This window comes from Brassica rapa, chromosome A01 (assembly GCF_000309985.2).
Source record: "Brassica rapa cultivar Chiifu-401-42 chromosome A01, CAAS_Brap_v3.01, whole genome shotgun sequence".
Classification (NCBI taxonomy): Eukaryota; Viridiplantae; Streptophyta; class Magnoliopsida; order Brassicales; family Brassicaceae; genus Brassica; species Brassica rapa.
Window position 1 is genome coordinate 21,450,636 of NC_024795.2, and position 25,969 is coordinate 21,476,604.

Sequence of the window (25,969 nt, forward strand, 5' to 3'; positions counted from 1 at the left end):
AAATTAATAACTAAATGTTTAAAATTAACGAATATTGTTAGATTTCAGAGTTTAGGTATTGCTAATTAAAAAACAGTAATGTAAAAAATAATCATTGCCAATTCAATAAAAGTCAAATTGATAAGACTCAAAACGAACTTAGCTAACTTTGATTTGTGCATGACTCAATTTAGTTCGGTTTGTGAACCTGCAAAAATAATAACTTATCATGTTCTTTCTAAACTATAGTTGTCTAAATGATTTTCAATTTTCCAGATATATCTTTTGAAGAGTGACATTATCGAAAGATAAAACAACACAACATGCTCTTGTCTTGATAAGGCAGCATAAAAGAAGATAAAAAGTAATAGCAAAGATTTTAGGTATAGGGCATTGCTTGATGATGACTAGTCTTCTTCTTGAGTTTCCTCTGCTTAAGCTTCACTTTAACATTAACACCATTATCAATAATAGCTTGAAGAACAACCTGAAGCTTACCTTCCACTTTATCTCCTTTCCTAGGCGTATATATAACGTCATGTATGTCATCTTCCAAACTTCTCTGAGCAAGAACTGTCCCAACCGCAGCGCAAGCCACTGCGTTCCTAGTCGAACCAAGATCGAACTTCATGTCTTTTGAAATGGAATGAGCCACAGTAACAACTTTACTAGTCACCCTGTGAATCACACATGCTCGAACGGAGGCCTTTGAGATGTAAATGTCTAAGCAAAACGGGTAGTGATAAGGAGCAGTGAGCTGGTTAAACGTAAGCGTTCGCTCTCTCTTCTTCGCAGCTGCATTAACATGATCCGTTTCACCAGTGATGGTGTTGATCCTTGGCGCATTTCTCTTCTTGTATTCCTCGCGAACTTCTTGATTACTCTCTGCTGCCTCCTTCTTCATCTTTGTTTCTTCTTGGTTGTTCTTGGTTTTCTGGTGATGGTTCTTGCGGTGGAAGTCATAGTTGTATTCCTCGAACTCCTTTGACCCTCGATCAAGCTTGTAGAAAAGATCACCGCGGATTCTCATATTGTCGATTTCATCGTGATCAAGATCAGGCACGAGGGTTTCTCCTCCTTGTGTAGTAAAGGAAGAGCTTTTTGCAGACTCTGCTCGAAACTCTCTCCAGACTTGAGATATAGATGATGAGACATCCCAAGCAGCATCATCCACAGTTTCTATAGAACAACCACTCAAACCTGAATCCTTTCCAGTTTCGCTGCTGGAAAATCTAGACGACAAAGGATGTGATGCTACTCGAAAATGGGAGGCCAGATTCGGCAGATGGTGAAAGCTTCTTCTGAGAATCTTCAAAGCCATTGTAAGTAAAGAGACCAGTTCTGAACGTAGAGGCAAGGCTTCACAGAGACAAATTGTCGAACAGGTGGTGTGCAAGGACAATGCGTCGAACACGTGGTGTGCACGGTTAGGTTGGGAAAGAGATTACCTCAGAGCGCTTATAAGACTGATCGGTCCTGCTGCTTTGTAGAGTATTAACAAAGATATTCAAAGCAAAGATCTTTCTAGCGAACCAGTGTGGTTACGATGTGAAGAACCCTACTTTAGATGTCTGTCACTGTCTGAATGAAAAACGAAGGTTTGTGACAAAGAGAAGTTGTCATATAATTTTAACAGAAAGATAAGAGTGCTGACAGAATATTACGCATTACAAAAGCTTAAGAGAAGAAACAGAGACCATGTTTTTAACACACAATAGAAGATAGCTAACTTACTAAAACCAGTTAGGCTTCGAAAATATTACAGACAAAACGACAACGTAAACAGACAGACAAAGATGCAGCAGATACAGAGTAGTTGTCACAGTATCAGTGGTTGTTGGTTATTACCATTCTTCCTTCTTGATTTGTCATCATCACACACTCTCTAAATTCAGTAGTAAGCTTGCTGATGGTGGGCGTGTTGGTGGTGCTGCTGAGGGTAGTGCGGGTGGTAAACCTGAGGAGCTGGAGCTGGGACAGGGACAGGGCCGTTGCAATAACCGTTGTAAGCTGGGTAACCGATAGGTGAGGCTTGGTATGAGGCGGGGATAAGCTCAGGAGAGTATGGATAAGGTGGGCTCCTGTTGCTGTAGACAGTAGTAGGTGGTGATGGGTAAGCCGCTGCAGGTGAAGCGTACTGAGGGGAGTGAGACGGTGATCTGATGAACGGGAAGGAAGAGACGTACGCGTTTGTGATACGCCCGGCTTTTGCTGGTGGCATTGGACCGTTGTAGCTGGCTCTGGTTCTCTTGTTGGCCGGCACAGCTGCTGGTTTTCTCTTCTCGGTTTTGGTCTTCTCTAGCTGTTCCAACCGCTTCTTGAGGTTCTCCGGAGGGAACTCTTCCTCGAGTTTGTACTCTTCTATGCATTTCAAGACCGCCTTAAGAGCTGACTGCTCCTTGCGCGCCACAAGATGCTAACATAACAAAGATAATGAATTTAAACTTGCGAATAAAAGATGTTCAAGGTGAGATAAACGAGTAGATTACCGAAGCTCGGCCAGTATTGCTGGAGTCTTCCGCGACTGTCTTCTTTGCATCCCTCAGATAGGCTTTGAGTAGAGGAACGGGAGGGAACTTATCCACAAGGCCAACTTCATAAGTAAAATGAACTGCATCAAGCTGTTGTCCTCTGCTGATCAACTCTTCAATCATATCTGTTCAAGCATAACAACTCAAACCATTATTCATAACCTCAAGATCATCAGTATCTAATCTGGCTTACATCTAAACTCACACCTTATGTCACTAAAGTTTCAGACTTCGCCAATAATATCACAAGAAGATAGGAGCTTAGGCTTACCAGGCATTTGATCACCCAAACCAACTAAAACAGCAAGCTTTGGCATCTGTTTGCGCCACGCGGATCCAACGACAAGCTTTCTGTACAGACCAAGATCTTCACTTTTAACAATCCCAAACGTCACAAGATGCTGAAGAAACGTATGGACATCAGGAGTCTTGACATTCTCCACCCTTCCTCTCTCCTCCAAGCTCGCCTTCCACGTCTCCGCAATCTCCTTAGCTTTCTCCTTAACGCTCGGAGTAACAAGCAGCCTCGTCTTCCCAATCACTGGATCCACCATCACAGGTGCTAAGCTCTCCAGAATCACCACACAAGCCCATCCAAAATCGTTAGTCATCTTCTCTCCGGAGCCTCTCTTATCCACGGGAAACACCTCAGATATCGCCTCGAGCACCAACATCGCCGGATCCACACAATCAACCAACGCAGCCGGAATCTGAGACCGGAGCCCCTCAAGCTCCTTCTTCCTCGCCGTCACGAAACTCCAGAACCCCCTCGCGTCCATCTTCAAACAGAGAGACTTCAAAGTAGAGAGAAGCCCTTCCTCATCGTCAACCTCGCCGCCGCCGCCGCCGTCATCTCCTCCGCCTCTAGCTTTCTCAAGCGACTCCAGAGCAGCTCTAGCTCTCTCCCCGACTTTCCCAGCGACGATCTCCACGCTCCGCTCGATCGTAGCCTCCCTGCGCTTCAGCGACTCGAGGGAGCTCTGAGTCTGGCTATCCAGGGCTCCGATCATCTCCTTTAACGCCTCCGATTTCTTCATGAGGTTCTCCTCAAGCGTGGTGAAGTGATCGGAGAGCTCTTTCCACAGAAGCGTGCAGCTCGTCATCAGCGACGTCTGCTTCTGAAACTCCTCGAAACTCGGCTGAGCTAACTCGGTCAGCTCGCCTGGATCGGAGACCGACCCCATCGTCGGCGTCTTGAAATCGGAAAGCTAACGAACTTCAAACTCAATCGAGAGAGAGAGAGAGAGATGGTGACGAAAGTGTTTCTTTGGAGTGAGATTGCAGAAAACCCTAGAAATGGCAAAAAGTTATCGATGACGTGGACAAGTCACAGGAGCGACACGTCTCCACTCCCTCTAGATTGCGCCGGGGGATGATGAATATGGTGTGCTATTGTGAACGGAAGATGCGTAGCTTTGGGTGATGATGACGTGTGATAAGGGGCGTGTTTGGGGTGGTGGTAATAAGTATCCTAAGCTTCGCTTTATCGTATAGATCGCTTAAAGAAACCAAAATTAAAGGTGAAAGAGATACGTGGGCCATCCCCACTGACCACCACATGCGTTGAGTCGGAAACCAGTGAAGCATTGCCGGTTAAATTTCTAAAATAGACTATAAAGTATAGGAACAAAGATATATTGTTTATATAAATTTAAATTTTCCGTAGTATAATGTAAGAAGAACACATGTGTTTGTGAAGATGATCTTTGAAAGGCTGTAATGAATCAGTCACGCGTGATAATATATACTTGGACCGAATATTTATGTCTTCAAAAACGTGATAATTAAGCAAGCCACAAGAGAGAGACTCGCGTTAGTCATTACATATTTTTTAAGCTAATAAATTTATTAGTTTTGCTGATTTTCCTTGTGATATCAAACAGAAGCATAGGATAAAAAGTAATTTGAAGTTGAATTATTAAAGCTACTTAGAATTGACGTATGCTAAAACTTTTTCTGTGGATATGTACAAAATGTAAAACGAGACAATGACATTTAACCCATAATTGAAACATCCTTGCTCCTTTCGTCCTTTTGATAAATATCACTTAATTATACAGATTACAGAGACAAACACACATTTAGTATGAGATGAAAAATGAAGTTGACGGCAAACAATTTAATCTAATTCAGTGAGTCCACATTGGACGGCTACAAATTAACCGCCGTTTGCTTTACAGAAAAAGCAAGGAGAAAATTTTGAAAATGTTAAAAGGGAGAAATCAAATTCAAAAGGACTAATGATTTAAATCCATGCACTGACTTGACATTAGTCTAGCTAATCTTATAGTAACATGATTAAGACATTTGCACAATTTCTAGCCTTTTTATATATGTTTCGTTAGTATGTTTAAATATCATATGCATTTAAACTCTTACCCACTACACAAAGTACTTTGTCCTATCTATTTATATCCTGCTACTTGTTATGATGGTGGGCAGTGGGCACACTATGATCCTATGTACACGTTAAATAACATTTAGAATCCGCAGCCTTAAAATAAAACAATCAATCAAATGGTGAAAATCTAATATTCATCGATACAGATTTTGATATATATGATAACGTTATTGAGATATATCATTTGTCATTAACATAGTATACATGTACATTTCTTAGAGAAATCTTCTAATACACATAAGATGTCATGAATATAGTCGACTAGTGAATACAGGAAAGAAAGTTTGGTCAGAAGCTCTATGATTCAACGGATTAGATGAAATTAGCACACAAAAGTAGAGTAAAAAATCATTAAAACGCTTTTAAACCTAACTTGTCAATTAAACAGAGACATAAATAAAGTGAAAAGGAGAAACAAGATTCATATATTCTAGTGGCCAAAACCACCCACATGGTACAAGGCTTCTTCTTGTCTGCTTTTTAATTTCATCCCAATTCATGAAAAATTTAAACACAAAGAAGTTATTATTACCTAGCTAGGTACCACAACTGTTGTTGCCAATCACAAGTACCAAAATACAAAGCAGTGGGATGAAAACTAACACTGTGCCAAATACGTATACAAAAGGAACTAAGACACCATTGTTTGGTTCAACACCCACATTTGATAGCTGGTCCGTCTATTTCTTTCTCCATTTTAGCAGAGAAACGCCTGCAACCATAGGTTTATGAATATGTATAGATGTTGCTTTTTATTAGGGATCCAATGAAACTGAAGGAAGAATGTGCCTGACAATGGCAGGTGTGATAATAGACTATTGTTAAATGCAAGACTCTTACTTAGGAATACCTTGTGGGGAATCCTTATAGTGTTAGCAAAACAAAGAGAGGGGTGTGGACCTTGAACTTTCTTCTAAGAGATACAAGGAAAATACTAAGAGTGCAGGGAGTCATCTCTAAGGCTCTGGTTACAAGAAAGACTTTAGAGAACCACGTCGAAAGCTTTTACATCCAAAGAAGCTTATTATGTGACACGAAAGAGCACTCTAAATAGATAAGTTGCTATTATAGTGTTTGACACTGATTAGATTGGTCACCTACGCAGCCATTTATTCATCATCGCAAACTAGTTGACAACCTCCATCTAGTTATCAAGCTAGAACAAATTTAGATGGAAGTGTGTATAGTCACAACGAAATGTCAAACCTTACATTATATGCATCACCTGAAGAGTTAAGTAAATGAAGTCGGACAACTTAACATGCTGGATTCATGAATCACGAATCACAAGCACAACAGGGTGCGAGAGTAAAGAATGTTTTTTTTTTTTAGCGACATTTTTTTTGAGCAACAAGAGTAAAGAATGTTAAACACACATTATTTGCTGATAATAGAACCGCTGATTTAAGGGTCACTACAAAAAGGAGCTGCATATTTGATACCCTATTTTAAAACAGACTGTTTAAAAAATATATATATATATATATATAGCATCGAATATCAGCGCCCTAATTTTAAACAACTGCAAAAAAAAAACTACCATTATGATGTGCTAAGTATAAGAAATAAGCCTGCAAAATGGCAAGGACTTATAACAATTTGATATGATGTAGAACAACTTTGACCAAAAGAAAAAAGATATGATGCAGAACAAAGATTAAAACAAATGAGATGCAACAGAGCAGTCCTAGGTTTGACGGAGATAACAGCTAAGTTGGATAATACCTAACATCAAACTAAAATTTCCCACTTGAATAATCTAAAATTAGGGTTTAGGATTATCTGATGGAAACAACATTCTCTGGATTAACAGTAACTGTTGCCATTATTACCGTTAATTACCGACAAGACTTTAAAACGGAGTCGTTTTAAGACATTTAACCTTTCTAGAAAACTAGCAAGTCTTTCAGCAAGTTTCTGAGTTTGATAAAGGACTTCTCCAAAAATGAAGTCATACAAAACCCTCTTTGAACAACATATATTAATCATAAAGATGAGCCCAGCAATCTTCTAAAGAGTGAATCTGGGAGCTTTTTCTTGTGATTGCTCAGCTCTCAGCCCTCAGGACCGTGACAAGACTCCTTTTGAACTGCAAACTCCCAAAAAGCAATAACACCTCAAACGATATATACATTCTTCATCCTAAGGATCCACAAAGAGTATATGCTTCTAAGCATTCTTCTAAGTGCCTATAACAAGAATGTGGTGGAGGATAAGTCAAACCTTGGTATGGTGCCACCACGGCGAGGATCATTCTCCGTTGCTTGTCGTAGAGCCCTGGCAAAGGCCTTAAATGTCGCCTCTATTATGTGATGCGAGTTTCTACCAGCAAGCTGTTGTAACAAAACGACTATATTCAAAAGGTTTCCAAGCAGATACCATAAGTGAATCATGAACCCGTAACGATTATGTTTGCTATTCGAAAATTTTGGAGAGACAGTACCTGACGGATGTGAAGTGTCATACCGGAAGTATTAACCAGCGACTGGAAGAAGTGCTCCACCAACTACAAATGAAAAGGGTTTACAAATTTATAACTAATACATGAAATAAATAAATAAAAAAATAACTAAAAGAGAAGGATTGAAGAACCTGAGTGTCATAGTTCCCAACTCTCTGTGTCGGAATCTCCAAGTTGTAACCAAGATATGGTCTACCAGACAAGTCCTGCAAAAATGTGGTTTTTGTTTCATTATAAGCAATAAGCAAGTCTGAGATTATATGAGAGGATAAAACACAGAGAGTTTTAATTACGAGGGAAACATGAATAAGGGCTTCATCTAGAGGAGCTGTGAAGTCACCAAACCGATTAATCCCTTTACGCTCACCAAGTGCCTTTAAAAGAGCCTAGAGGTTGCAATACAGGGCACAAGAGAATGTTGCTGTCTAATAAACAATGGCAGAACAAAAGAGGGTAATTAAGTAAAACACTCACGGTTCCAATGGCAAGAGCTATATCTTCGTTAGTGTGATGGTCATCGATGTGAACGTCACCAGTAGCTCTTACGTGCACATCAAACAAGCCATGTGAAGCAAGTTGCTGTTAAACCAAGAAACACAAAACACCAATCAAGATTCAAAATAACGAAGCAAACAAATTAAAAAAGGTCAAAAACACTTAATACATGGAGCATATGGTCAAGGAAAGGGATTCCAGTGGAGCAATCAGCAACTCCAGTGCCGTCCAAGTTGATCTTCACTGACACATTCGTCTCCTTTGTTACTCTCTTCACTTCTCCAACTCTATCTGCCCCGAAACAAAACAAAAGGACAAGACTTTGAGTCAGAGAAGAAAAAAAAAACAAAACTTGATGTGAGATTCTACACCAAAACTGACCTGATTCGTTAGAAGTCGCAGGAGAAACGTTGTTGCTGGGTGAAGAAGCGCAGGAGATTGATTGACGAGGCTGAGATTGAGTTTCCATCCGCAAGTATCGGGGACGCGAAGAAGAAGAAGAAACGATCGATGATCTCCGAGGAAGAGAAACTGTAAAGCCGAGCTTAGGTCTCAGAATCTGAGCGGAGGAAGACAGCTCCATTTGTTGGCAGGCAGCGGAAGGACCAGGCGACTACTTTCTTTTTTCGAATCGGCGAAAACGACGACGCTTCAAGTTCAACTCCCCTTGAGAGCAAATTCAATTAGATTATTACTTAACCGGACCGGTACATTAGAACCGACGATCATTCGTGTGACGCGTACAAATATCACTACAGATACAAATTTAAAAAGAAAAAATCACTTGAGCAATTGAAAAATGATGAAAATCTCAATTTCAGTTACCGAAAAGATTTAAAATGTAAGACTGTTTGATTTGATAATACCAACGATGGACCGCATTTCGGTCTGGAGAAAACAAACCGAACCAGGAAGAGACTCTGTCTGGTTCAGAGTTTTAAAGCCAAGCAGAATGTCTTTACCCTTCTGATTAGAATTTCTCAAAAAGCTTCAGTTTCAATTGAAAAAACAAAAATGGGCATATGGATCCAAAATACTAGTACTACTCTTCAAGCAGCATCGCCAGCCTTTGTCTGCAAACAAATACATAACACTCACTGAGTTTCCAACAGAGAAAACAATGAAAAGCTCACGTATTCTCAAACACATATACTTATCTAGTTTTATTTTTGTAAGAAGTGATACTTGTAATTATAGTTTTGTCTATAAATCACAAAGTCTATTTTATAATAAAATTTCTTGAAGAGTAAAAAAAAAAGGCAAAAGAACTGTGTTAGAAAATTAATGTGATTTTCTTATTAAATGTAAACTAAATTTTTTAATAAAAGAAAAGCGATTTTCCTATATTGTTGACCATCTAGAAAGGAGGTGAACAACCGACAATACCATAGTTCTAAAATTTATAGGTGTCTTCTATAGTCAGATAAAAATTAGAGATGTATAGTAGATATATAGAAAGTTTTCAATTTGGTCGAACGTACATCTACATAACAATGATAGTATGTATCATTTTATTTCAATGAATTATGAAGCTCATCTAGTATTTGTATAGTATTTGTATATGGACTCCGTATCTCATTTTTCCTTGTGAAGATTGAGAAAGATATTGGTCTACTTTGATCCAAAAAAAAGTTTGGTCTACATCCAGCATGAAGATCAACTAGTTGCTTGTGGAGTATGGAAGTATGAAGTACTTTTCTTGAATCGCCTGTATTTCACTTTTTATATTTTGTTACCAAAGAGCTTTATGAATATCAAATGTTCCACTGGCGACCAAACATCGATCTCTTTCAGCGATTATCTTAATGTTACTGATATAAACATGGAAAAATAATTAAAAACCTTGAAAAAGTAAATAACAACTTCACGCATCCTACCAAAGCATACTCGTTTTTGGTGCAATCAAGAAAACTTCACCATATTACTATTAGTTATGTCTCACTTAGATCTAATTGTCACATAATTACATGTGTTAAGTATTTATCTTTTAGAAGATGATTTCTCTCTCGTCTGCCAAACTGTAGTATCTCTCTTTATTAAGTACATGTAACACTTTGCTTTTTGCTGCATTGTTTTTAACAAAAGCAATAAAAACAGTGTCAGCTACGGCAATTTTTAATAAATTCTCGAACCATGGACATTCTCGGCACTGGAATTAACATTTTAATCGATGTAATCCGCACCTTCGACGGTTAATGTGGCCTTATGCCAGTAGAAAGGTCTGGTTTCATTTGGTTATCAAACTAAGAAATTATCATTCATAACATTCTTTTTGGCTTGTGCTCAACTTTTTCTCTCTAAACGAATAAGATATGCAAAATGAAATGAACCGCAACTTTCCAAAGTCCAACTAACGTCAATACAACCCAACCGACACAAGCCAACAATCTTCACGACAATTCATCTTCTTCTATTCACTCTCTCCTTTTCCCCATCAACCTTTAGCTTTTTATGTCTACCAATTATAAAAAAAGTATATCTTTGCTCATATCTAAATTATTATTTTCCTAATAATGCAACCTATATAATGATATTTAAGTGTATATATACGACCTCAAAAGAGAACCGTACATACATATTATATAGTTGCGAGGTAGAACAAAGAACATGAACCTTATGGGAAAGAGAATCTCTGTGTATTTATATTATTATGTACAAGTGAGAGAAAACATATATATGAATCATGTCGCTAACAAGTTTCTCATTTGTTTCGTCCTTGAGCATGAACATTCCATATATAAACTCGCTGAACCAAGACGAAAGCTACGTATCAATAATGAATGGAGTTTTTATTGTTTGGGTAAGTGTGTGGGTGAGACTCCACGAGTATAGACCACAGAACATGAACATCTTCGTATGGACATGACTTCACGTCCTCGTATAATATGTATAATCCTCTGCCTGCACATTATCAATATTTCTACATAAACACAATGAAATGCACACACGTATATAGATAGATCTAGACATATAAGTTCAAATTGTAAACAAAACTCATTTTCATAGTTTTCTTCCATAAAATCATAAAGGGAGTACTCGTAACTCGGCCATCAAATATATGTTATAGATGTTAACACATACATAATGCAGGAAGAAAGATATAGAATGTGTATAGAGAGAAAGAGCGAAAGAGAGAGATCATACTCTTCTTTTGAGCAGAATTGACGCGAACCCATAGTTTCTTCAAGGGAGAGAAGAAGGAACTGAGCCACCTCATTTCTCATACAGTGCCTGAGGCTCTTGCAAGTATGAAATATTAATTACACTATCTTTATATATAGGTACATATATATATGTACATAAATAACATGTATGGACCTTTCAGTAAAAAAAACATATATGGACCCAAATGAAGAAACTACCCAATAACAGTGCTCCACCTTGGATAATGGAGAATGGAGGTAGCCACATCAATGTGTTTTATATGTTCCTTTTTTAAGTATGCCCCAAGCCACCATCTCCATCTCCCTTTCCTTTCTTTTTTATCTCACCATACAAATTTCTTATTAAATAAGTCTCTCAAAACTTTTAACCGTGACACATGGATCCCAGCTTGATAAAATATAGTAGTTTATTAGATTTCTGTTCATGAGTTTTGATGAAGTATAACGCAATATAGATGAAGAATGATGAAACTGTGACTTAATGTTTTATCGTGATGGGGTCTCTTTGGTATTAGGTGTTTGTCAAACATCTTTCTCTATCCTTTTTAAAGCTCACTTGTACCTCAAGAACTATCCCATTTCACCTATCATGTTTTCTCTTCACACTTCTTTTATATCATATATTCATATATCGTATGAATGAATTTGCCACCTTCTATGTTTTCATGTTATGCTTCATTACTTATGTGCCTGCCTATACGCTTATTGTAACGTATTAGCATAAGTAGAACATTCTTTTCTCTATAGATTTTTTGACTACTTTTTCTTTTAGCTAATTATTAATATATACAGATATGTTTGTCTTAATTTTATGTTTCTTAGGTAAATAACCATGTTTTGGCCGACAAAAACAAAAGCCAGATCTTATCAAAGAAAACAAAACAAAAGCCTGTTTTCATTTTCATTTTTTATATGATGGTATTCATATCAGAAATCATATTTTCATTAAAAAAAATCAGAAAATCATATAACCAGAGAGAACATATATATAGTGTATGTATGTTTTCCAGTGATTCGGATCCAGAGATGAAAGATATATAAAATTAATTGTTTGGTATTTGGCTCGAAGGAACCATGGACTCTAATTCAAAACTTACTGGTGAACTAAGAAAAAAACTTCTTGGTGAACCCAAAAATAAAATTCAGGTATATGATCTAAGAATGGAAAACATGACATTTGACAAGATCACTATTTTTGATATATCATTTTGAATCATAAATTTGTCAAATCAAATTCACTTTCATAAAATTACATAACTGTTGCAGCTAAATTACTGCTAATAACATTTCCAATGGTGCATCTAAATGAGGAAAATATTAAAAAATGAGGAAAACTATTTTTAATGGTACTTCATTTTAAGTGGAAAATGAGGATATGATGATGTAATAGTACTATTCACAAACTTATTTTGATGTTAAATTTTTTTATTTACATAATAACCCCTAAAATTTTGACAAAAGATTACTTTTAAAACTTTTTATTTAATATATATACATAATGATTAAACTTTAAACATGATTCTAAATAACAAGTTAGTTAAATAATTAATTATAAAAATTATAACTCAATAATCATATATATAATAAAATAAAAATATAAACATAACATTAAGAATACATAAGTATGACCAAAATTAAAAAAAAAGTATACAAATAATTTTAACACAACAGATAACAATACCTGACATAAAATAGTACTGTTTAAATAAATATTCTATTTTTTATATGGGGTTATGTAATTTTACTAATGTGATAAATTTTTTATTTTAATATATTTAAATTTTAGTTGAAATTTTAATATTTTAAAAGTAGTGAATATAATTTTAAAAAATATCAAATAAAATATTTTATTAGAAATAAATAAAAAAGTTAAAATTAATATATTAAATTGTGAGGAAAAAAATGAAGAAGTCATTGGAAAAAAATTCAAATTTAATTTAATTCATTTTGAGGAAAGTATGAAGGACACTATTGGAAATGGTGTAAATAGTATATTCGCTTTTGTTATAAGTTCTAAAAACATCTTCAACTCATTTTATTTTCCACTCTAAAATAGAGTTTAGAATAAAAATGTTTCAATTATACTATATTTTTCACTCTATAAGGGCATCTTCAACCATATTCTATTTTTCACTCTTAAATAGAGTTTAGAATAAAAATGCTCCAATGGTACTATATTGAAAAATAGGTTTACTTCAAATATAGAGTAATTTGTTTTTTTTTGTTCATTACTCTATTTTTTACTCTAAAATAAAGTATCATTGGAGTAAACTCAAACTGTATTATAGAGTTACTCTATTTTAGAGTATAAAATAGAGTAAGTCATTGGAAATGGTCTAATAAAGTAAAAATGAGTTTACTCTATATATAGAGTAAATTGTTTTTTGTTTGTTCATCATTTTATTTTCTACTCTAAAATAAAATATTATTGGAGTATAGCACAACTCTATTATAGAGTAAAAAATAAAGTGAACCATTGGAGATAGATTAACAAGTATTAAAATTGTATGGGTTTAATGATTTTTATGACAAGATAAATTTAAAATAATCAATGAAGCAATGATACTCAAATGTTTTGTATTTAATTAATACAGTCTTCGGCCCCGCAAGAAAAATGTGCGTGGGCCAATCTCAGTAAGCTGCAAAATTGTTGATTCCTGTTAAAGATACACCAATTTGGACCAACCTCTAAAAATGATTTTACTTGAGAATAATTGGAAAAAAAATGAAGAAAGAGTAATTTGACCCAAAAAAAAAATGAAGAAAGAGTAAATATCGAAGCAAATGACAAATGTGGAGAGACAGCTTTGGTAATGTTAGGGTGCCTTATAAGTCGTCGATTATCTTTTCATTTCCTTATTTCTAAATCCATCTCACAAACACCAACTTTCCTGGTTTGTACAAACATACATACACGAAAATAGATAATCTACTTTAAAAAAAAATAGTTTGTATGACTCATAAACTAACGGTTCTCAGAGAATTATACAGTTATTCCAGGAAATCGTAATATTTTTTTAAAAAAGTATAATTTATTGATTTCAACAGAAAAACTTAAAAAAAAATTATAAAATTTTGGACGTTTATGGACATCCAAATAGACTTTTTTTTTTTTGTCAACCATCCAAATAGACATAGTTTTTATTAGGTATGAACGATCATATTTTGGGTCGCTTTCCATTATATAGACCAGTTATTGTCTAAAAATAATGGTTTATGTAGACGATCCAAATGGATACTGGAATTGATGTCTCTAAGTATAAGTATATAATTGTTCTTATGTCTAATTAACTTTTCCTTTCCAACGAGTGATTCTGATTAAACAACTCAATTTCCAAAAAATAATAAACATTTTGCATAATGACTAGTTTCGGTGTTTTCTCCTCTACTTGTAGTTTAGGAAGATTTGATCTAAACGTGATTTGATATATGTTTAAAAGATTTGTGTCTTGTTGATTTTAACATGCAAGTGAATTCGTGTTTTACTATATTATATAAGTATTTTCCGAAATATTCAATGTCTGGTAAAAGTAGAAGCACAAGTTGTGTTTGTTGACTGGTTGTATTCTAACTTCAAGTTTCATCAAACTTACTTTCGATATATTAAAAATCTCATCTGAACCAGAATATGATTTTGAGTGACCTTTATAGTTTTTATTAGAGACAACCATACATTTGAAAATGTTTAAATTGGTAATTAAATAATATAGAATAATTTGAACTAAAATCGGTTCCCAAAATTATTAGTTGAGTAATAAACTCAAGTTCAAACTTGTGTCTTAAGAGCCCAAGATTAAATGTGTTAGAATGAGTAGATTCCACAAGCAAGCCCATCAAAGGCCTAGGTGCCTAACTAAGTTAATGATGTTTTCTACCAGTTGAGACTTGAGACTTTAGAGAGTTTATAGAATCGGACTAACTTTTGTCTGTCGATCAAAATAAATCGTATATTATGATTTACAATGTTATGAGATTAGTCTAAACTAAATGATATGTGGTATTAGTTAAGTGATTCGTTCAGGTTTGTGAATTTTGACCAAACAAACAATTTATATATAAATAATACTTCCATTTCCCCCTGCCCTCTCTGGATTGAATACAAAAAACACCAACTTAAGCTTTCAAAATTTAAATTGTAGAAAAAAGTATACATTCACTTCTGAACTATCCATTCAAATTATATATCAAAATATTAATAGCTTTCATCAAATACATTTTCGCTTTTAAATAACAAAAAACTGAAATTTGCTATTTCTCACAAAATTGTCTCACCTTGTTAACTTCTTAAAATCAAATCCATTCAAGGTGACCTTAATGATTAATCATCATAATTACATAATCACTTTGCTTATCCCCACCACTTCCACATTGTATATGGAATAGTGAGGACCATCGATGCAATAAAATCAGATATTTAGATTTTGAATTTTGAAAAGTGGGTAAAAAATATCTTAACAAACAAAAAGAGGTTCAAATATAATTTTCCAAAAAAAAATTAAGAACTCGATTGAAATCCTATATTGCCTTCAATTAATTTAAAATTTTGATGAATTTTAGATAGCACGTCAAAGAATGATATATACTTCCGCTGTTTCTAAAAATAGGATGTTTTACAGAATTTTGATGTTTTAATATATAAGATGTTTTCATTTTTTTTAGGTAATTTTTACTTTATTAAAAACTGTATACCCAATCATATTTTATTAGTCTATTTTGTAATTGGTTGAATACTATAAATTTATATTTTTAATGATATTTTCTAGACAAAAAGTAGTTTTTTTAATATGTGTGTTTCTGTTTAAACATCATATTTTTAGGAATAGAGGGAGTAGTAAACATTTAGTTAAGTATATTGTAAATATGTAATGGATATTATAAGCACGGTTATTATAAATGGATATATCTTGATTAAAACTCGACATCTTAATCAATTTTTATAATTAACTTAATTTCTAAGGGATTAACTGCATACAGGAATTTTCACAAGTACAAATCTAATATAGACATCTGCTAAACAGGCACATTAAATATTTGTTTTTCTGAAGCTATAGACTAAAGCTGTCTATCTACTATATAGTCGTCTCTTTGATAATTCTAAGTTTATAACTAACCTAGCTGTTCAAACAATCTTATTTTATATTTTTACATTCTTTAACGATTTTCTTTATGCCTTGATACAGAAGAGAGATCATCGATTATCTCTTTGACTTTATTTGTCGGTGTGTGGACACTAGATATAAAGCACTAGAAACAAACACGTGAACTAGCTTTTCCGTTATTTTGCTTTTGACATGTGGATTTTACTGGATACATTTGTAATTTTCCGAACACTATAATCACATACGAGCAAGTCACCTCCGTGGCGACAACGGTCTCTTTATTTCAGAATATTTATTCAACAATTGTTTTTCTGCCTTTGACACGTTAAAACTAGAGTTTAAGGTTTAGGGGGTTATTGGAACCAGAATTTGGAAAGAATTAAGTGATTTTAGAAATCGACAGATTTTTAAAAGTTTATAAATGTTTTCTAATTTCTATCAAATATTATGTATTGATTTCTATAGATTAAGAATTTGCGCAATATAATTTTTCAAAAGTTTTTTCTTCTATGGTAAAAAAAAATTGTAAAAATTTTCAACAATGAATTTTGATGAGACACTATTATATTATCGTTTGGTGTATTTACATAGACAAATATATTTTATGGTACTGGTTATTTGTGTTATGCATAGTTTGTTCTTAGTTATGTTGTGAAAATAATCATTTTTTATCTTCATACAATGATATATTTTTTAGACACCATTCATACAAATGAAAAATTATGTTAGAACACACCAAATACGAAATTTACCGACAAAGAGATCTTCTGAAAGTCACATGTCAAACAAGAAAAATATATATCATAAAGCGTGAGAATGTTTTTATTAGTATACAGATTTCAGAAATCTTACGAGTAGATATGTTATTTTTAAAGTCTAGCTTATGAGTAAAAATATAAAGAATATAGTTCCCAATAACCATATAATTTAATAGAATAGCAAAATGAATAAAAACTAAACTTTTTGAATAACAAAAGATTTGATAGAATTTAAAAGTCTTTAAACCAATAACAATGGATTTTACAAATTCTTTTAAAATCTATAAACCAATAACCATAGATTCTTAAAACTTCATAATTCTTTAAAAATTCTTAAACCAATAACCCCTCCCCCCTCTTAATAAAAGATGGATGTAAAACATGTAAACATTAGACATTTTGGTTCATACACAATACGGCAATTTAATGCAACACTTATTATACCGTCCTACTATATAAAAGGGACTAAATTCAAGGCTTTTGAGACTATCCACCTCAGCCAAAATATTTTCATCCAAAAAAATTAAAAATAGATGTCATTTAGAAAATAATTAACTAACATACGACTTTTGATATTTCTAGAAATTTTAAATTTGTAACTGCTAATTTATTAATAGAATCATATATTTATATTGAATTATGTTATATTTTTAATTGTTAGACTTCAAGGATAAATAAATTATTAATTTATAATATATATAGTTTATTACTTTATATTGTAGTTATAAATAAAGAGAAAATAACCGGGGAGGGTGAAGAAGCTCATGTAAAATTATGTAATTAAAATGGTAAAATGGTGAGTATGATGAGGTGAATCTAAGAAAATTTGTTGTACAAATTATGATGTTTTCTTCGTCAACTATAATGATTTAAAATAAAATATATATTCACATAAATAAGTCAATATTTGTTGTTTTTTTTTGGTAAGATGTTAAGATTATCATTTTCTGAAAAGTTACACTGTTGTTTTTAAACAACTTATTACAGCAAGGAAACAAAAACAACCAACAACAACTCAAGATAAAAAAAGCCTTAAGGAAGTCTTATACAAGAAAAATAAAAAGAAGTAGAGAAGAGGAGAAAGAAGAACTTACCGGGTAAGAGAGGAGACGGTCACGCATCATACGGTCGAGAGAGACAAGGATGACTGATGAAGGTGAGGAGACAGCTGTGAACACACGAGCATTACGCTCTTTCCACAGCAGGTAGATGGATGACTGAAAGTAGAGCTTGATGACTGGAGTAGCATGTGCATCTGCGTTGACGCGAGGTTGATTGATCCAGGCTGCAACAGAGTGTAGATCAGCCGGAGGAGAAATCTAAACTTCAGCAGCAAAAGGCTCCCATATCAAGCGAGAGAAAGATTACTCAAAGAAGAGATGATGGTGAGTCTCTATTTCCAGATTACAAAGGACGCACGTTCCTGAGACATTTAACCCCTAACGCCTCAAGCGATCCTTGGTTGGCAGTCTTCTCCGCAAAGCCAGCCATGATATAAACGCATTACGTGGAATATGTTCCTTGAACCAAATAGTCTTGTGCCAATATTTGTTGTTGATAGTGTTTATATTCTTTTCTGACATTAGTATCCATATTTTTTAGTAAACTGATCCAAAGAGATTAGTTTGTGGAGCTAACCAAACGAGGATTATAGTGTTTACTTTGGAAAAAATAATAGGTTGAATGATAGATGGCGTGCATGCTTTTTCACATCGAAATCTGCACATATATTAAAATTGTAAGATTTGAATCATAGAGAAAATATAGTGTATATGACTGAAGTTGGACCATTCCGAAACTAAAGATGGCTAAAATTCTTCTTTGTCAAAATGCATAGATGTGAATCTTATATGAATAGAGTTCTCCATTGCTTATAGCAGTGTAATAAACTTCGTGTGTAAAGGAGAAAACATGTTATATAAGTGAAAACAAAAATTATGATTTTTTTTCTTGTGCCTATAGGCTCTTCGCAATTTGAAGAAAAAAGAACATATTGTGTGAAAATCTTTGGCTCGGTCAAATTTTATCCAGTTGTTTATAAAACTGTTGTTATCTGATTCATATAATTTTTCAGTGTTGATTTTAAAACCCAAAAAACCCATATATACTGACTTTTTGATATTTTTTCTGTGATTTGAATTTAAAAAGAGATAAAACTTTCAATAAGTTATATAAACTCAGAACAAGTATTTAGCTTTAGAAAGCATTTACATGTTTCAAACTTATAATATATACGTATATAATGTTTAAAATTATGCATATAAAACCTGTGTAAAATGTGCCTCAATATGTTTTTCTTCTTTAATGTGTTAATCATACTATATATAACATTATTTTAAAATTTCAAAAAGTTTATGTCACATACAAAAAACTATCAATAAAAAATATAATTCTCTATTTACAACAAGAAAAATGAAAAATTATAAACATATAAATTTAAATTAAGAAAAACTAACATTGGAAAAACAAGAAGTTAATGTAAAATAAAAAAAACCGATAAATGATATTATAAATAAAATAAATTTATAAGATATAATCCGCGCGAAGCGCGGAAAAAATCTCTAGTTACTATAAAGACAGAAAGCTACACGTTTGAAGGGGAAACAAAATGGTTTAATAATCGATATTAATAATAAAATTTCACTAGCTTAACAACTAACATGTATCTATAATCAATGTGTTTTCTGTTCTTTGAACCACCCAAAAGTAATTTACTAGGATTTGATGGGTTTTTTTTTTCTTACTAAATTGTAAATATCATATAATGAAAGAATATTTTACAAAGTAAGATCTAGAGTCTGAACTCATTTTGGCAAAAAAGAAATAAAAAACAAGGGATCAAAAAATAAGCCTACAAGATTGATGGGTTTTGTAACTTGAACTAGTTCATTATTGGTATACGAAAAGAACTGTTTATATTTTACTTTTAACCGGATGGAGGACATTGGGTACAACAGTTTCCAACTGCAACTATACATTGCAGGAGTGAAGACAGTAGTCACATCAAAAATTTCTGTCAAAATGTTGGATTTTCAAAAATAAAGAGAGGGGATTCTTGTTACTCGGTTGAAATCTAGCTCACGTATTCACGGTGCTTGAATATTCATTCAAATTTCATTGCGTTTTTGTAGAAGAAAAATATATAAAAGATTGTCTTATTGGTAGGACTAGGCAAAATCTCTATATAAATTTTGATATAATTCGTTATTCATTTCGATTTGATCCGAAAATTTTGAATATATGTAGCTTTATAAAATAAATCAAATAATAATATGTAATATTCATAAAAAATAAAATAAATCATAAATACTAATATTTTTAAAAATAAATATTTGTTTCGATCTGTTATATAAATATATATACATATATTTACAAAATCATATAGATAAATTATATAATTCTATTATATAAGTTTTACAATATCTTTTATTTATTAAATTGATTATTTTAGTTATTAGAATTTTAAAAGGTAAGAATTATTATTATTTTATATTATTTTTCGATTTTTTTAAATTTAATTTATTTATATAATCGTATATCCGGTTAAAATATAAAAAAAATCAGATATTCAAACATCAAATATTTGGATAACTACAGATCAAATCGGATAATTATTATTTAGATGAAACAAATTGGATCATTATAGTATAAATTTTGAAATTCTATTCATGTCCGCTCTTTCTTATTAGTCTTTTTGGAAATTATCAGGTTTATTCATAAACTGAAATTATACATGTTAAGAAGACTACTACCGTTTATCAATTGATGTGATGCCAATGCAACATATGACATTTTATTCAATAACAAGTCATAAGTTATTGTTAGTTTTAATATTGTTCGAATTCATTCGCAAATCGCTTATTAGTATTGAATCGTTGTTTAGTATCATAAAATAAAATGATTTTAAGTTTGAATTTATATTAGATCTTGATCCGCGCAGTGTTGGATTTAACTTGCGTTTAATGTAAATCTATAAACCATTGATTTTATAAAATATCTATTTATATTTTTATGTTTTGTAAAATATATTTAGAGTAGAATATATTATATTATAATATAGATATTTGATAATAATTTTTATATGTACATAATATTATATTTATAATTTTATATAACTTGATGCAATTTGATGAATTGTAATATTCATATATTAACTTATTGATTTTTTTGTTTATTTATTTAAAAATAATTTAATATTTTACAGTAGGTTTTTATGAACTATTATGAATTTTATGATATTTGATTTTAAGTGAAGTGGCAGATTTGTAAATAAGAAAGAAATGCAATAGCTAAATGTGTAGATAAAAAAAATATTTAATTTGCTATTCGTGCTTCCAAACAATTCTCATTTAATCTACTATCCAAATTTCCAAACGACGGAATCTGTAAATGAGAAATAAATACAGTGACTAAATATATAAATAAAAAATATTTAATATCTTATCTTTATTTTTAAACAATTTTTATTTAATCTATTATCTAAGTTTTCATACAATATCAAAATATATTTCAATCGTAATAATATAGATGATCTAGGACCGATCATATAATTCTGCAATAAACAAACAAACAACATTTAATTTCAAATCACAATTTTATATTGAAGTGACATGTAAACAAAACAAGGCTTATGACTCACCCTATTTTAAATATATCTGGATACGATGACAAAGTAAATGACAACTTTAATAAGGTTACGTTGCACATATTTTTATTGTTGTTTGTAATGGAAATTTTCATTCTATTCTTCTCACTAAGTTATGTGCAAGTACAGATGAAACTAGAAAATAAAATGTAGAAAGTATAAGACATATTTTTTTCAAATTCACTATAAAAAAAACAAATACACTAATTTTTTGAAATATCGCTCTTTTCTATTACAATTTTTTTAAAATAACTTAATCCTAAATTAAACTTATTTTAGAATCTAAACTTCAATTTATCAGGATCATCTGAAATATTTTGTTTTTAAGTTTAGACTTCAATTTTTCAATTTCAGAAAATATGTCAATGACTATGTCAACACCTAATGAATAACAATAACACTAAAAGCTTAACCACAAAAGCACCAAACAAAAATCTCCCGCTTTTTTTCTGCATAAACACATTTATTTCATGAGGTACGTTCTCTATGTATAGCTAACATAAATTTTTTTCCCAACTTTTTTTCAAAGAAACTTTTTTCTGTTAAATATATTTTCCTTTACTTTTTCTCTTCAGTTTTCATTTAAAGTAAACTTTCATTTTTTCATAACAGATATATTTTCTTTTTCCAAGATAAAATAACATATAAACATCATAGTGCACAAATTTTATTATATTCCATTTTCATGATACAAATCTATACTATTTTTGTACTACTTTCTGAACTAATACAAAACACTTCAGAAATATACATCTTCACCGTATGATTAGATTTTTTTTTTCAATCTGAAATCAGTTCCACTAACACGGTTCACTACAATATTTGATCAAATTCTTATTGAGGCAAAAACATTGAATTGGCTAACCTCACCGTCGATCATTGTAAGTACGTGAGCTATGTTACATATAGACGTTAGACTATATATGGAGTAGATATGCTGCTTAAATCAAATTAGATTAAGTAATCATCTGAGACGAGACACTGAATAAAGTGGTTTGCATTCGAAATTGTTGCAAGATAACTACTCTAAAGAAAATCTTTAATTTTTGAAAGATAAACTTAGTTGTTTCTTAAATGGAAATAAACAAATATTTTGACTCGTTGAGAAGTTAATACATAGTAAGTGTTCATTGAAGTGATCTAGAGGTTTTTTTGGGCAAAAGGGGAGCCATTTAACGGCGTTAGATACCGCCAATGATTTTCACACATCATCAACGTCCAGCAAAAACGACGTCATCAACCAATAACTCCTCCGACATTTATAAGTTTTTGGCAGAAACCGTTTCCATAACACAACATACTGCCTGTTTTTTTGCTCTCTAGACTCTATATAGACAGAGAGAAAACTACAAAGGTTTTTTTGCTCCAAGTAAGACACTTGCGGTAACACATACATAAACAATCATTGTCAGCTTCTTCTTTCTTTCTTGGCTCTTCTTCATCATCTTGCTCTGTTCACAAACTCTTTCGAAAACAGAACAAAGATATACATATCATCAAGAAATGGGAAAGAAAGATGAGAAAGTCGAAACTGTTCTTCATTTACTCAGACAACAATCTCCTCTCACTCTTAACCAAGTACGTTTAGTTAATTTTTCTTAATAAAACGCATATATCTATCTGCATGTTTATTGTATATTCCATGAATAAAGCTTCCAACTTTATATTTGTTTTAGGAGAAGTTCTGTAACAAAGAGTGCGTGGAGAGATTCTTGGAAGGGAAAGGAAACAACGTGAAAAGAGCTGCGAAGCAACTACTGTCATGTCTTTCTTGGAGACAAAGCATTGAAATTGGTATGTTCTTCGATTTACTTATAAAATCTCAACCTAAAATAGTACGTTTTTGTTTTGTTTATTGCTTTTTGTTTATGTGTGTTAAGAGAGGTTAGGGGCTGAGGAATTCGCGACGGAGCTTTCCGACGGTGTAGCTTACATCGCCGGCCATGACGGAGACGTCAGACCCGTTATAGTAATTTATTCATACTCGTTATTGTTATCTTCTAATGGCAATAATATTAAATGTTACTTAATGATAACAAGGGTGAGGTTTTGATATACAGATTTTCCGTTTCAAAAACGATTATCAGAAATTGCGTACTCAGAAGCAGTAAGTTCAGATTAATTAATAATCCATCCACTCTTTTCACATTAATATTCAGATTAATTTTCATTTAGAATGTTGAAATCGTTTTTTTCTTCCTTTTTCAGATTTTTGCGTTTAGTGGCGTTCACGATGGAGACTGCAATATCGAGCATGTCCAGAAACGCGGAACGGCGCGTGGTTCTTCTCTTCGATGCAAGTAAGCAATTAGTAGTAGTTTAAGTAATATTTTTGTCTCTGGTAAGCTTCCAAATATCCGCCCGTGGGGTTGGTCTGTACTAAACGGTAATCTTCTGGGTCTGGTCTATTTGGTGTTCTCTCTTAATTTGGATCGAGGCTTGTCGGAGAGTGGGATTTCGGACATATGTATATGCAGATGTCCGAAGTGTCCCTTTATGTGTCAACGTTGAACTTCCTCTGTAATTACTCACCGTAAATGTCCAAATCTCTTCATTATCGTTCCAATATTTTTATGGAAAAAGTTTTAGTAGTTTTAATAATCATTTTAAAAAAGCTTCATATCTATTTAATTTTGAGTAATTTACTCAGCCATAAAGAAAAAGAAATCCCGTTTTGGAATTTTACTTCTCAAAGTTGAAAAAGCCAGCTGGTTATAAAATGTAATCTATTTTTTTCTCTTGTTGGGTTGAGACTTAAGACTTACTCAAGTCGTATATGTTTTATAGTAAAAAATGTAGACCTTGTTTACAAAAAACAATATTTTTACCATAAAAGTAAAAAAGGAATAATTAGTAAAATACGGTTCTAATCACGCTTATAAGATTTATGCTTTTTTTCCTGCACAAAAGGTTTTTCAAAATTCTACCTTTAAAGTTTTCATTCTTTTGAAGGAAAAAGAAGTACAATTTTATTCTCTGCTAAAATACATCTTTTAACTTTTGTTTTCAAACCTGATAGACAATTAATTATAAATGGCACTTGATTAATATTCTCTTCGTTTTTTTTTTGCCTTGTTAATACAGGCTTTTTCAGATCATCCTCTGCCTTTGCAAATCTGCTTTTACCAACCCTAAAAATTATAGGAGATAATTATCCATGCCGACTTTACAAGGCCTTTATCATTGACCCTCCCTCTTTTTTCCCTTACATTTGGAAGGTAAAATAATAATTATCAGTAATTCAATAAATCATCCTAATTGTTATTACTTTTACTTTTTCTTCCCTAATTCTTATTACATGAATAAGCTCGATACACATACTTAACTGACAGGGCGTACGTCCATTCGTGGAGCTATCAACGCTCACGACGGTGATCTCTTCGCTGGACTATGACGAGCAGCTAGATATCAGCCACGTTTCCTTAGCATCCTCATCATCATCATCATCATCATGTCCTAGATCCGCTTCCCTACGTTTCGATGCATCATCGAATAAATCAGCGGTCGCGAGTGGTTCAGCTTCTTCAAGATTCGCGTTCACCGTATCTCATAACTCCTTGAAGCCGTGGTACCTTTCCTTCACTGACACGTCTCCTCTTAACGCAGCCGTCTCGACCGCGGCCTCTAAAGTTTCTCCGATCAGCTCGCGGTCGCTATCTTTCGCGTCTCCGGCGGCGCGTGGCTTAATAGACGCGAGACAACCCGCATGCATGAGAAAGAGTGTGTTTCCCTCGACGCCGTTGCAGGAGAAGACGAAAACGGAGACGTACCGGAAAACACCACGTCCGTCTTTCTTTCAGTCTCCGGCGATGTTTTTTCGCGGGGGAAAAAATGTTGGCGGAGGCGAGAAGTCATCACGTGAAGCGTTCGTACCATATCTGAAGTTTTACCGGAGACCGTACGATGAGACGGCCTATAGGTCTAAACTGCGGGGTCCACGTGGGTTTGTGTCGGTCGTGTCTTCGCACGTAAGATGTCGTCATGCGTCTTTATCTCAACGGTAATAACCAGGCTTCTAGCTATGACGTTAAAAATACGAGATTAAGGAACAAAGTATATACTATTAATTAGAAAAAGTACTACATTAATCGGTTCCATTACTCTACATTGCGATGATATTTATTATTTAATGAGCTTGATTTTAATTTCATTTGTTTCTAGTTGAGTCAAAAACAAAAGTTCACCAAATAGTTACTTCAAAGTTCAAACTACCACTTTAACAAAAGAATCTAAAAACAAAGAATAGCATCATGTTGCTTAACATCTTTTTCTAATAGATGCATGCATTATTTTTTCTCTTAGTCAAATAGAATGAGGAGTTAAAAAAAAGTCAAATAGAATGCATGCATTGAATATACAAATCCGTCTCAGATCCACGAATATAATTGAATATTAAGCTAAATTTAGAAACGAAGCGCTTAGCAAAACTATGATGG

At 32.9% G+C, this 25,969-nt stretch overlaps 4 protein-coding genes across 5 annotated transcripts; 1 reads left to right on the forward strand and 3 right to left on the reverse strand.

Moving 5' to 3' along the window:
- Positions 1-228: 228 nt before the first annotated feature.
- Positions 229-1,357, reverse strand: LOC103834523. Its single transcript, XM_009110593.3, has one exon. It carries the CDS (start codon positions 1,298-1,300, stop codon positions 359-361), a length of 942 nt encoding a protein of 313 aa, XP_009108841.1. The 5' UTR covers positions 1,301-1,357; the 3' UTR covers positions 229-358.
- A 221-nt stretch (positions 1,358-1,578) lies between these two features.
- LOC103834532 (FRIGIDA-like protein 4a) lies at positions 1,579-3,788 on the reverse strand. Its single transcript, XM_009110604.3, has 3 exons — positions 2,782-3,788; positions 2,469-2,635; positions 1,579-2,395 (listed from the first exon to the last, which is right to left on the reverse strand). The coding sequence occupies exons 1-3, from the start codon at positions 3,692-3,694 to the stop codon at positions 1,871-1,873; spliced, it is 1,605 nt and encodes a 534-aa protein (XP_009108852.1). The 5' UTR covers positions 3,695-3,788; the 3' UTR covers positions 1,579-1,870.
- Positions 3,789-6,666: 2,878 nt separating this feature from the next.
- On the reverse strand, positions 6,667-8,542 carry LOC103834546 (imidazoleglycerol-phosphate dehydratase 1, chloroplastic). Of its 2 annotated transcripts, none has more exons than XM_033285250.1 (8): positions 8,249-8,542; positions 8,037-8,158; positions 7,847-7,951; positions 7,666-7,758; positions 7,504-7,578; positions 7,355-7,417; positions 7,135-7,244; positions 6,667-7,053 (listed from the first exon to the last, which is right to left on the reverse strand). In XM_033285250.1, exons 1-8 carry the CDS (start codon positions 8,448-8,450, stop codon positions 7,029-7,031), a joined length of 795 nt encoding a protein of 264 aa, XP_033141141.1. In that variant the 5' UTR covers positions 8,451-8,542; the 3' UTR covers positions 6,667-7,028. The 2 variants fall into 2 exon arrangements, with proteins under 2 accessions (XP_033141141.1, XP_009108864.1); XM_009110616.3 differs by having other exon boundaries at positions 6,683-7,000; positions 8,249-8,536.
- Positions 8,543-19,253: 10,711 nt separating this feature from the next.
- Positions 19,254-25,747, forward strand: LOC103834564. The gene is made up of 7 exons (XM_009110635.2): positions 19,254-23,111; positions 23,210-23,327; positions 23,414-23,502; positions 23,594-23,640; positions 23,742-23,833; positions 24,618-24,751; positions 24,866-25,747. Exons 1-7 carry the CDS (start codon positions 23,037-23,039, stop codon positions 25,535-25,537), a joined length of 1,227 nt encoding a protein of 408 aa, XP_009108883.1. The 5' UTR covers positions 19,254-23,036; the 3' UTR covers positions 25,538-25,747.
- Positions 25,748-25,969: the final 222 nt, after the last annotated feature.